Genomic DNA, 13,743 nt, shown 5'->3' with positions numbered 1-13,743 from the left:
AGCCCAAGAAATTAACTTTGGATATCTCTTTTGGACATTTCAGCCAGAACTCAAAGTGTAAATTCTAGCATGCCTCCTCATGCATCTGCCAGCACAGGCCCTTGCTCCCTCCTACACACCTAACATTCCCACTCAGACGATCTCTGTACTATTTCTCTTCCCCATGGGTTCAATACCATCATTCTCCTCCCATCCTTCTCCTTATAAAAACCAGTCTCAGAAGAGAAAGGCGGAAGGAATGGTGGTTTCACACTGGGAGGGGCTTTGTCTTAGCTCTCAATTTGCAAATGAAGAAACCAACTTTCAGAGGGGGAAGTAAGCTGCCCGAAAGACAACAGCTACTTCATAGGAAAACTCCCAAATTTTTTTGATCAACTCTTTACATCAAGGTATGTTGATTGATCTATTCTCTGACAAAGGCAGGTTTTAGCAGAAGCCATCACCTTGGGCTAAAGGAGTGGGTGGAGGAAGTGAAAAGGGAGGGACAGCAGGCAGGGGGAAGGTGTTATTATTTTAGCATTAGGGCAGTCCTTTGGATGTTTGATACTGTCTAACCAGCTCCCTTGTCTATTTCAGTAGTTCTCAACAGGGGGTGATTTTCCCCTCCCAGGGGAGTTTGGCAATGTCTGGAGACATTTTTGGTTGCCACAAATGACTAGGGGGTAGGTACTATTGGCCTCTAGTAAGTACATGCCAGGAATGCTACTAAACATCACATGGGGCACAGGCAAAACTTGCCCCCAGTACATATACCACAACGTCAAGTTTAGGAACTCTTGGTTACTCCAGAAAGTAGGGTAAGAGAGAAGAGAACGTTACCAAAAGTTGGCTCTGGAGTGGTGTTCCGTGTACAGCTGTTCATCAGAAAAGGGGGCCAAGTGGATGTCACTGAATGTCGGGAACATCCTTCCTATCGAGCAAAAGACAACAGACTCAAGGTCAACTCCCAATGCCTTCGGATTGAAGGGAACACTCACCTGCCACTTCACCAGCTCCAATCCCTCATTCCATCTCAGTTATTACAAACAGACTAAAATGCTTTTTTATCATTGCCTCAAAGTAATGATACGAAAATTAGGCAGAAGATTGGAGGGTACATAAAAAATAATATTAAAACAAGTCACAAAGCGCATTACAATAAATGTTTAGAGCCATAAGTGAGGCATCTAACCTGGCATATTGGCCTTCTCAGCTATTGGCTTTTCTCCTTTCTATATGTCCTGTGCTTAGAATTCTGGGCACTCCCTTTATTTATTTTTTCTTTTATTTATTGTAAAAAAAACTAAGCTTTGGAAATAATCAAGATTCCACCATCTTACCACATTATTATTTTCATTCTTAGACTTTGTTCAAGTATAATCATATTGACTATTTATCTTTGTAAGTGCTGTTAGAATCCTTCAGAGTTCCCATCATGGCTCAGCAGTAAAGAACTCAACTAGTATTCATGAGGATGCGGGTTTCATCCCTGGCCTTGTTCAGTGGGTTAAGGATCTGGCATTGCCATGGGCTGTGGTGAAGGCCACAGATGCAGCTTGGATCCCATGTTGCTGTGGCTGTGGTGTAGGCCAGCAGCTGCAGCTCCAATTTGAAGCCCAGCCTGGGTTCTTTCTTATGCTGCAGCTGCAGCCCTAAAAAAAAAATAATAATAATAATAAAATAAATAAATAAAGAATCCCTGCTTATATGCTGGCTCACCATCCTCCACACTGAGAAGCCCACGCTTGTGTTCTGTTCCTGACATCTACAATTACCAGGGTATGGACTGGGAGTTTGAGGTTAGTAGATGCAAACTATTACATTCAGAATAGATAAACCACCAAGTCCTACTGTATAGCACAGGGAACTATATCTAATTCTCCAGAGACAGACCATGATGGAAAAGGACATAAAAAAAGAATGTAGGGAAATGGAGTCTCAAACAGAAAAACGAGGAGCACCAGAAAGCCAGCCTCCAACTAACACCACAGCCGGATTCATGTACATACAAAACATACTTGCAAATATCTATCCGAGTATTAAAGAAAAAATTTTGCCCTAAAAGATAAAAATAAATTAATTAATTAAAAAAGAATTTAGGATTTCCCTTCATGGCTCAGCAGTTAATGAACCTAACTAGGATCCATGAGCATGTGGGTTCGATCCCTTGCCATGTTCAGTGGGTTAAGGATCCGGCATTGCCATGAGCTGTGGTGTAGGTCGAAGATGTGGCTTGGTTCCCACTTTGCTGTGGCTATGGCATAGGCCGGCAGCTGTAGCTCCAATTCGACCCCTAGCCTGGGAAATTCCATATGCTGCAGGTGCGGCCCTATCAAAAGAAAAAAAAAAAAACAATGTATATATAACTGAGTCACTTTGCTGACAGCAAAAATTGGCACAACATTGTAAAACAACTATACTTAATTTTTTAAAATAACAATAGAAAATAAAACATATAGAATACAGAAAATAAATGAAGCTACAAGGATCTATTGCACAACACAGGGAATTTAGCCAGTATTTTATAATAATTATATATGGAGTGTAACATTAAAAAAATTGTGAATCACTAAGTTGTTCATCTGTAACTTATATAATGTAGTACATCAACTACAATAAATAAAAAAGAAAAACATTTTAAAAATATAGTCATTGGGGGGGAAAGGCAGACACTTCAGTAGGCAAACAAACACCTGGACTGGCAGGCCTGAAGTTGGGCCCTTCTGGGTAGGCAGACATGGTGATCAGCATTATTATTCTTGTCAACTTGGGAGGCTCCTTTTCATAGTCATTCATTAAACTGCACATGATAGAAAGATGAACCATTAACCCAATTTCAGAAATAAAGATCACCTAAAGAACTACAGATCCTGCCATTGTCGTCACTGTCATTGTCATCATCATCCATCATCATTATACCTAAGATTTCTTCATTATGTTAACACTGCCTTGAACTTCTCTGTGGGCCTTCCATGCATTAACTCATTTAATTCTCATAGTAATACAAAATAGGTTCTATTATTATACCTACTTTATAAATGAGAAAACTAAGGAACAGGGAAATTTAAATGACTCAGCCATCATCATAGAGCTAGTAAGTGGAAGGGAAAAACCCAGGGGTGAAATCTCATGGAACAGTCAATGGCCTTATACATTAACTATGCTCCTCTCGATGTCTCTTAACATAAAGCAGATCATGTTGTTTATGGTATTTTCAGAGGTGGTCAGAGAAAAACCATGGCTGTAACATCATATTGTAAAAACCTGTTCCTCCATCTAAATCTCAAGCATTATTGTCAAAATAATAATGATTGCTTGGTGGTTTCTTAGTTTCAAGATTGAAGGATATTACACAACTTTGGAAAAATCCTATGTATCATTTTTGGCATAAATTTAGGAAGCTTCAGAGAAGGATGCTCTGAGCCCAACCTTAAGAGGAATTCCAAAGAAATAAAAGAAAATGGAGGAGAGGAAATCAGCAAATAAAATATAAGAAAAATTCCAAGAGTAGAATAAAATGAGTCATCTGATATAACATACTCACTAAATGTCCATCAGAGAATTTTAGAAGTTTCACATTAAGACAACTAGAAATAAGGAAAATCACTAAAAGCATTCAGAAGGGAAAAACAATGTCATTCCAAAGGTTCAGGAGTCAGAATGGCATTAGACTTCTCAATAGCAACACTGGAAACCAGAAACCAAAAAAGGATGACTTTATGGTCTTAAGAACACTGAGTAAAAATTAGTTAAAATTCTCTATTCAACAAAATTATAAGGACTCAATAAACAGCAACTTCTCAATTACCCTTTCTCCAGAAGCTGTTAGAGAATATTCTTTGCTGAAATGAATGATGTAAACTGAAAAGGGAAGGCAAAAGTGTGGTGATAGAAATCAAAGCATGGTAGCCATGCAGTAGGTCTGAAGAGCTACCAGCTCATGTGCTGTCGAGGAGGACAGAGAATTACAGGTGGAAAGCTTCCACAGAATAAATGTTGATAGGCATCTGTCAGACCTGTCAAAGCATGGAAAAAATTAGTCATGATGATATAGAAAACTACACTAACAAAAAATCAAGGCAGTTAACTCTGGGAAAAACAAAAGTTTTCATGAAAAAAAAATACATCATCACATGCATACTATACCACCTGACTCAGTGCTGAACAATATTTATATTGTCATAATGATGTAAATGCTGACTTTAAGTAATAATCTAGGTCTGTATTTCCTTATATTAAAACAATTCTGGGAGTTCCCATCGTGGCACAGCAGAAACGAAATTTGATTAGGAACCATGAGGTTGCGGATTCGATCCTTGGCCTCGCTCAGTGGGTTAAGGATCCAGTGTTGCCGTGAGCTGTGGGGTAGGTCACAGATGTGGCTTGCATTTGGCGTTGTTGTGGCTGTGGTGTAGGCCAGCAGCTACAGCTCTGATTAGACCCCTAGCCTGGAGACCTCCATATGCCATGGGTGGCACCCTCAAAAACGAAAACAAAACAAAACAAAAAAACAGTTCTGAAATCCAAGAGGCTCTGCAAAGCAACGGATTTTTGTTAAGTTTGCAACCTTATTTGATGGCAGAAACTGACCTGAACTGACAGGAGTTTAAAGTCTTATTTAGACCATCTGATATCCATATTCATGTTTTGTGCATAAAGAGAATGTGTTTCACTACGGACTGCTGCCTCAGAGCCCACTGGAGGTGTTAGGGAATACATGGTAAATGACTCTATGACCTTTCAGTCTGTCAGACTATGGATTCTGAAATGTATCTGGCCCCAAGGGTTTGGACAAGGGATTGAGGACCTATATAAATATATTGAGAGGATGGGGCTGGGGGTTAGTGCTTCAAGAAGGGAAGAAGCAGCTATGAAGAAGAGTTAACTTCTCAATCAGAGAGTGACAAGAATAGCAATATGATAATTTTACCTAGAAACACGTAGGTAAATAATAGAAGCAACAGAGAAGAGAGTTGAAAGGTATAGCCTTGAGGGAACAGTCTCAGGATAGGAAGAAGTATGGTGGAGGGTTACTATTTCTCCTTGTAAGCCTTTATTATTATTATGTGATGTTGTAAACTATGTCTTGTTTGGATGGAAAATAAAAATAATTAGGAAAAAAATCAATCATCCTTCCCCCAGGAACACAGAGGGTAGAAAGCCGATAAAATCAGTATTCATTTTTACTTGTCTAGTTAAAAATACAAAGCCCAATATAAAATTTCATATCCCTTTCAAATACCTAGGGGAAAAGATGCCCAGATATTAAGTCTAAACATTCGACTTAGAGGGGAGCTCCAAGGATATAGGTTAATTAACCATGTTTAAAATCTCATCATATGAAAGCAGTTAACCATTTGAGAAAAATCCAGAAAAAAAATATAAAAATTCTTTCTGGCAGGCATTGAGGAGGAAATCCAAGCAGCTTTGTTCCTTCGCTTTCATCTCCCATAGTTCAGTTTTATCACATGAACACAAGGCTTCCAAGATCATTCTGGGCTGTTTTATAATGGGAATGCTAATGAAGCTCCTGACATAAGGTATACTTTGCTTTGCCTAAGTTTATTTATTTTTGCATGAGTTTTTTTTTAAAGTCTATTTCTAAATCCCTAAAATTTGAAGCACGCAGGAAATTATAGATACATCTCAAGCTTTACTTACATGCATATACTGGGTAACCTGGTGCATACAAGTTGTTCTTTTATCTGCTATTTTGTCTTCATTGCTATCAGTAGGGAACCACAACCATGGTAGAGTAAGTAAAAGAGTAAGGAGCTGCAATTCTCATGAAAGATGCAACTGTTAAAACTTGCCAGTTACCATCTAACACTTCATTGAAAAAAAAAAAAAAGAAAATGTATTGTTGGAATACGTCCAGTCTCTCTGGTGAAGAGTGGAAAGTTAGTGTGGGTGCAAGAGCTGGGAGTGTGGGTTTCAGGGTCAGACAGACCCTGGGGACAAATCCATGCTTGGTCACTTATTAGAGGTGTGTCCTTGTCAAGTCGCTTTCCCTCACTGTTCTTCAGTTTTCTCTTTATAAGTGGGGATCATAACAGTGCCTCCCACTAAGCCAAGTCTCAATCTTGGTACTGCTGACATTGTGGGCTGGATAACCACTGGATGTATGTGGAGGCTGTCTTGCACAGTGAAAGACGTTTAGCAAAACCCGGGCCTCTCCCACTATGTACCAGCAGCATCCCCTCCACCAGGTATGATAATGCAAAATGTCCTCAGACATCATCAAATGTCCTCTGGGAAAGGAGTAGAAAATCACAAAGAACCTCTGTACTAACTCTTCAAATAAACTGAAACCTTCATCATTCACACTTTATAAGGTTTTCATAAAATAACTTAAGTAAATTTCTTAGTACAGACAGTAAGCAATATTGGACTTTATATGATTATCTCGATTATATGTAGTGGTCATAGGGAAAGAGACAAACACTAAGATAAGAATACATTAGAACAAAAGGACACCAGAGAGTTCCTCACAAAACAGAAGGTCGACACTTAAAAGGGCTTTAGAGATTACTTTTAACAATACAGATGAAGAAGCCAAAGTCAAAAGGTCAAATGTGAGGCACAATCAGCTAAGGAAAAAAGTGGTTGAACCAGGACAAAAATATATAATTCAGAATCAGCCCTCTAGACCACACTGAATGCCACGGAGCACACTGCCACGAAGGCCTTTTGGAGATTAGTTCATTTATTATGGGAAATAAGTTGAAGAAATCAAAGAACTTGTATAATAGAAATGCTCTCTCTTGGGAGTTCTCTGGTGGGTCACTGGGTTAAGGATCTGGCATTGTAAATGCTGTGGCTATGGTTACTGCTGTGGTGGAAGTTTTATCCCTGGCCCAGGAACTTCCCCATACCAAGGATGTGGCCAAAATTTTTTTAAAATAAAAAACCTGCTCTCTCTTCCTTTCTGTCAAGGACTGAACATGGGGGAAAGAAGACAGAAAATTTTATGGAAAAATTAGCCCATTTTTTAAACCAAGAATTGGCCAACTCACCATTTGCTTTTAGCCATTTTTTGGAATGAAGGTAACTCTCCAGCATCCTTTCATTGAACAGCATGTATCCCATTGGTTCTGAAATGATCACATCTACAGCCTCAGGAAGTGAGATTTCTTCAATTTTCCCAGGCAAAACAGTGATCTTGTCTGAAAGGTGGTTACTTTTCACTAGCATCTGAAAAAGATAAAGTAGGGGATCAGTACTGCTGTTACACAGAATCTCATGAAAAGAAAGTTTCATATGTTAGGGGTTGACAGGGTCTTCGTGATGAGAGGGAAGTGACCCATTTGCTTCTATATATACTGTAAAATATTTTTATTATTGAACAAACATTTCATATTTACTACAGATATATTAGAAGGTACAAATGTGGAGCAAATAAAAACACCTCTAATCTATACTATATAGAAACAATAACTTAATAGTTTGATGTATACCTCTCTATACTTTTTATTCAAACATACACATATAATACATATGTTGGTATGTGTGGTCTGTGTATGTGTGTGTGTATATGCCCATGTACTTTTAGGGGAGATTATTATTAGTTTCAGCTTATTTCCTATTGTTCTACTGGCAATAAAAATGCCCCAAAGCTCTGTAAGACAGTCTTGCATAACTTAATAATCCTGATCATTATTAAATTATCTCTTGATCTTTTGATTCTAAAATTAAGTAATATACCTTTTTAGATGTACATTTTACAATAACATACTCATTTTTCTTTGATGGCCTCTGTATTCTATTTAATAACTTCAAGCACTCTTAAAAGAGGGATCTTGAAGATAAATATAGTTATTATATTTCTAATGTATTTCTTCTTAATGCCAAATATAACAAGATGGTTACATTATTACATTTAAGTCTTTTCTACTGCTTGAAAAAAATATTTCCTAATAAACATCTTCTATACATCAGCGCAAATATATACAGTGCATTCCCTTTTAAGTAGAGGTTTCTTGAGTCCCTTAGATCTTTGCTCATTGTATTTATAGGTAGGTAGAGACCCTCTGTTTTATATTTTTGTAATTTGACCCCTTTCCCCATCCTAAATGCAGTGTACCATATATTTGTCATGATTCAGTTGCACATTCTTAATTTCTGATCACTTCTGCCCAAGGCTAGGGTATCTTTCACCTTGAATCCCATCCTCTAGGGTATGCTTGTGAGAATATCTTTTCTACTTATACTCCCTTTAAAAGAAATCTAATGAGATCTTGCTCTATAGCACAGGGAGCTATATCTAGTCACTTGTGATGGAACATAATGGAGAATAATGTGAGAAAAAGAATATATATTTGTATGACTGGGTCAGTTTGCTCTACAGTAGAAAATGACAGAACATTGTAAATCAGCTTTAATGGAAAAACCAAAAATCATTAAAAAAGAAATCTAGTCATCTCTGGTCTAAGGAAAAACAATGAAGAAAACTATTGTAACAAGCCATCCATTGTCTACTTTTACCCATGCACAAGGATTCGTAGAATTCCATTCTATCCTCATTCCACACATGGAAGACAAGTTCAGGGGTCCATGGAAACGAGGGCTAAAGCTAAAGCTTTCAGTGCCTTGCTTGTCCCGGGACATTCTCTTCTCAAAAGCGCCCTTCTCCTGCACTGCTGGAAGCCCAGCTCCCCTGTGGATGGTTGTCCAAACAAACCACAGCTTTAGGTTTCTGCCCTCACCTGAGCTCTGGCCACCCCCTGGACATTTCCACCAACCCGCTTTGTTATCCCTCAACCTCAATAAGTACAGAGCCCAATTCAGCTTCTTCTTGAAAACTAACCACTGCTCCAATTTCTTTAAAATCTTTATATAAACTTGTATTTCCTTGATTCCATTTTAGTTACTAATGCCATAATCCTCAGTGTCCTAGAGGCATACATAATTGCTTCCCACAAACAATTAGTTACTCTCTCTTGCTATTTCTACTTTTCAGATAGATCTCATTTCCACCTTTTCTTTCTGCCTGTATCAACTTGTCCAGTTCCTAATAGCTTCAAATCTGGAATTTAAAAAAAGTATTTATATAGTGAACATAATAATGGCAGGGCCTACTTCATAGGCCTACTTGAGCCTAAAACAAGGTAAAGCATATTAAGGGTATATGAGTACTGAATTATTATTGTCATATTGTTTTTATTAAAGAAAAATCTTCTAAAAAGTCATCTACGATTTTAAAAAAAGAGAATCGTAGATGAACAAAAGCAGGAAAATAAAAGCCATTGTATTCCAATTTTCCAGGTATAGGCAGAGTGTATTTCCTAGCAGACACTTGAGTGTATCTCTGTTTATAAAAATAGGTACTTTTTATAGTAATACTTCATAATCTTTTTTCATGTAGTATGTTTTAGACCAGTTTTCTGAATTTTTTTGCATTATGGCATACATAAAAAAATAACAATTGGAGTTCCTATTGTGGCTCAACAGTAATGAACCTGCCTAGCGTCCATGAGGATGCAGGTTCAATCCCTGACCTCACTCAGTGGGTTAAGGATCCAGTGTTGCCTTGAGCTGTGATGTTCGTCACAGATACAGCTCAGATCCCACGATGGTGTGGCTGTGGCATAGGCTGGCAGCTATAGCTCCGATTCAGCCCCTCACCTTGGAACTTCCATATGCCATGGATGAGACCCTAAAAAGCAACAAACAAACAAAAAACAACCATTTTTATGACACACTAGAGTGAATAGGAATGAATGATGGCAGTTTGAGACAACCAAACTGGAGGTTCAGGCCACACAAGATCATGACCATCTCCAATGAAGGCAAAGGATGCAAAAACTTACTACCTGGCACACTTTTTGGGATGCTCTGTGTTAGACGTCTTTCCATGAATTGTTATAGAACATAATTTTTACTGGCTGTATAGTATTTTGTAATGTACCTTCATTCATTTAACCAGCCCCATGTTAATGGATATTCAGATTATATCAGGTGTTTCATTATTAAAATTGTATATCCACAAATGATAATGCAACTCAATATAGAGACATATTTCTTACAACTTTTTTCAAAGTTAAAGAGTATGGAACTTTTAAGGGTTTCTGATTCACACTGTTGCAATGCTTAATGGAAAGGTGATCCCATTTCTAAATTGCAAGACCATTCTAAATTCTGTCTACGGGGTGTGAGGATGTCCACACAACCTCAATGTATAAAATTGCCTCATTGACTTGTACCAGGATGCTGGAAGGGGAATTTTTCCAGCTAAGTTTTGCTAGAGGGACACATAACATAGGATGGTCAAGTGAGTGTGATACGTATTCTACACAGAGACTTTAACAGAGAATAACCCTAGACTATCAAACCTTCAGGAAGATGAGAGATCTAACAGGGTTTCAGGGGAAGATGTAAGCTTCCAGGAGGGGAATTTGGGGTTCACAGGAAAGAATATGAGTCTCATTTTTCTCACTGGGAAAGAAGGACATACTGCATTTGTGGAAGTGAGCAAACAGGTCTGCCTATAGGCCTCTGCATCTTGTGACTTGATTTATTTTTGACCAGATTCAAAGAACACTAGAGCAAGAATCTGCAGATACAGATCTAGTCCCACTTTATCACTGAAGAGCCATGTCACCTTGGGAAAGTCACTGAAATCCTCTACATTTGAGTTCCCCTTCTTGCAAAATTGAGAGTTTAAAGCTGAGTTGTTTTAAGGTTCCTTCCAGTTCTAACATTTTATGATTAGAAGATAGTAAAATTACCCCAAACTACAATCCAGGAGTCCATAAATATAGGGAGTTTCATGATCAAATAATATTGGAACTTCTTTATAATATATATTCTTCTTACAAATTCAGAGTCCATCAACATGTTAATGGATTTGAAAGATTCTGCAGAGGAGTTCCTGTTGTGGCTCAGTGGTAACAAAACTGACTAGTATCCATGATGACATGGGTTCAATCCCTGGTCTCATGGGTTAAGGATATAGCATTGCCTCAAACTGTGGTGCAGATGGCAGATGCAGCTTGGAACCTCTGTTGCTGTGGTGTAGGCCAGCAGCTGCAGCTCTGATTCTGCAAGTTCCTTAGCCTGGGAACTTTGATATGCTGCAGGTACAGCCCTAAAAAGAAAAAGAAAGAAAGAAAAATTCTGCAGAAAACGGGTTTGGTTTGGCTAAATCAAAGACATTCAAACTTACTTGAATACTCTGCAGTTATTTTTTTTCACTGAAAGTTTATCTCCCACAGATCAAGTATTAAGAAACTATAAAAACAGTTATTTGATAATCCTAGATTTTAATACAATTCCTTGATGGAGATATTTGAAAATGGGACATAAACTCAATTACACCTCTGAGACACAAGAGCAGCCACTTCCAGATGTGAGACACACTCTATTCTTTGAGCCAGTCTTGCTGCCTTCCTTCCCCTTTGGTTTACAACAGTCTCAATACGGACAGTTTTACGTTAGCCCATCACTTCAGATCCCATTCTTCCAAAACTAAAACTCCGTAGAACTATCCTTTCTAGAGTAATACCCAACAAATTCCCAGTAAGAGACTATACTACACTCAAATAATATATAACCATTTTGGAAAACCATTTAACGTTATTCAAAAAAAGCTGAAGATTTCCATCAGTCAGAAATATCACCCCCCGTAAATACACATTCTAGAGAAAATTTTGAACGAATATACAAGATAACCTGTGCTACTATTTTATAACATTGATAGTTATAAAATAAAAATTTAAGCAAACTGGAAGTAACTACTGAGAGGGAAAACAATGAATAAATGGTGTTATATCCATACTATGAATAATACTAAACAGTGAGAAAGAAAGAATTAGAGGTATACCTGTAAACACCAATTAATTTCATAAGCAGAAATTTAGGAAGGAAAAGAAACAAGTTGCTGAAAAATATACAGTATGACTGCTTTCATTTAAAAAGTCAAATGGAGGAGTTCCCATCGTGGCTCAATGGTTAATGAATCTGACTAGCAACCATGAGGCTAAGGGTTCGATCCCTGGCCTTGCTTAGTGGATTAAGGATCTGGTGTTGCTGTGAGCTGTGATGTAGGTTGCAGACGTGGCTCAGATCCTGCGTTGCTGTGGCTGTGGTGTAGGCCGGTGGCTACAGCTCTGATTCGACCCCTAGCCTGGGAATCTCTGTATGCCGTAGGAGCAGCCTAAGAAATGGCAAAAAGATTAAAAAAAATTAAAAAATAAAAATAAATAAATAAAATAAAAAGTCAAATGGATTTATAAGTAAACTATTGATTAGGATAGATTAACTTATTTATTTATTTATTTACTTAATTTTTTTGTCTTTTCTCTTTTAAGCCAGAGCCACAGCAACACAGGATCTGAGCCACGTCTGTGACCTACACCACAGCTCATGACAGCGCTGGATCCTTAACCCACTGAGCAAGGCCAGGGATCGAACCCGCAACCTCTTGGTTCCTAGTTGGATTTGTTAACCACTGAGCCACGACAGGAACTCCCTAGACTAACTTATTTTTTAAAACTCTTTTATGTTGAGATGTTGGCAACTTTTGGGAGTGAAGGGAGGGCATAAAATTTGGGAGAAGCATTTAGGAATATTAATGCATAGTTATATTAATTCTATTTGTTACACTGGGTTGTGGGCATATATGAATTTTGGGGGTTATATTCTTTGTACCTTATATTTACAGTCACCTTTATTTTTGCATGCAAAAAGTATTTTATAGTAGGAAATTCAAAATTATACTTTTAATAGAAAAGTTTGAGATAATCATAATAAATGCCGATTAAAAAAGATAAGCTGATTTCTGCAATCAGATAGAAGCTAATAGACATGGAAGACAAATTAAAACAAAGCCCTATAAAGGTAATTAATGTCTGAGAAAAATGGATTAATCACTCAAAGTTATATTAAAATAAAATTCCCCTGAAATAAAAAACTGAATCTATTAACAGAAAAAAAAATACATAGTGATCATAAGAAAATGCCATACAGTAATAGCAATATGGAAATAAATTTTATTCAACATTTTAGACTCAAAAAAAGAATTAATTCCTTGGCCACTCATGAAGAAAAATAAATCGCATAAAAAATGAAAGAAAATAAGGTTGGCATTGGACTGCCCCATAGTCATATTTACTTTAAAACAGGACAATGTCTACACAATTTAGAATTTAAAAAATCATGACCAGGAGTTCCCGCCGTGGCTCAGTGGAAATGAATCTGACTAGTATCCATGAGGACAAAGATTCGATCCCTGGTCTTCTCAGTGGGTTAGGGATCCAGCATTGCTGTGAGCTGTGGTATAGGTCACAGACACAGCATGGATCTGGCATGCTTATGGCTGTGGCTATGGTGTAGGCCAGCAGCTACAACTCTGATTCAATCCCCTAGCCTGGGAACCTCCATATGCCTCATGCAGGGAACTAAATAGACAAAAGACAAAAGACAAAAAAAAAAAAAAAATTATGACCAAAAAAAGATTATATGCATATTAGGTACTATTCACATTTCCAACATGAGAGAACCCAGGACAGTGCACACAAGCCGTTCTTCAAAAACTGCTTTGCCAAAAATAAAAATAAACCCATATAATTAAGATAAAGAATTAAAGAATTTGCTAATAAGCTATATTTAAAAATCTAATGGTTAGAAATGAAGCCATTTAGTTTTACAACAAATACAAAAAAAGTTACATGAACTTTGGTTGTATTTCAATGAGAATTACACTACACCTTGATGATATAAAAATAATATATAATAAAAGGTACAGGAGGAAGGAGGAGATATGAG

At 37.5% G+C, this 13,743-nt stretch overlaps 1 protein-coding gene across 9 annotated transcripts in view; it reads right to left on the bottom strand.

Moving 5' to 3' along the window:
* Positions 1-13,743, bottom strand: part of LOC106509183 (histone-arginine methyltransferase CARM1-like) — a 292,946-nt gene that overhangs the window by 39,367 nt on the left and 239,836 nt on the right. For 6 of the 9 annotated variants that reach the window (XM_085018906.1, XM_021064249.2, XM_021064264.2 and 3 more), the window contains 2 exons: positions 6,996-7,173; positions 820-910 (listed from right to left, as the gene is read on the bottom strand). In XM_085018906.1, the coding sequence (XP_084875032.1) occupies positions 820-910; positions 6,996-7,173 (269 nt within the window). Of the gene's footprint in view, positions 1-819; positions 911-1,246; positions 2,278-2,671; positions 2,780-4,427; positions 7,174-13,743 lie in introns of those variants that run through there. The other 3 variants (XM_085018910.1, XR_014841642.1, XM_085018901.1) reach the window with 3 other exon arrangements.

The sequence above is a fragment of the Sus scrofa genome, chromosome 1 (assembly GCF_054392235.1).
Source record: "Sus scrofa isolate SSC_HxYL_T2T_F1_AM1 chromosome 1, Sscrofa_HxYL_maternal_Yorkshire_Landrace_v2.0, whole genome shotgun sequence".
NCBI classification, from domain to species: domain Eukaryota; kingdom Metazoa; phylum Chordata; class Mammalia; order Artiodactyla; family Suidae; genus Sus; species Sus scrofa.
This window is presented reverse-complemented; position numbering and strand designations above follow the sequence as displayed.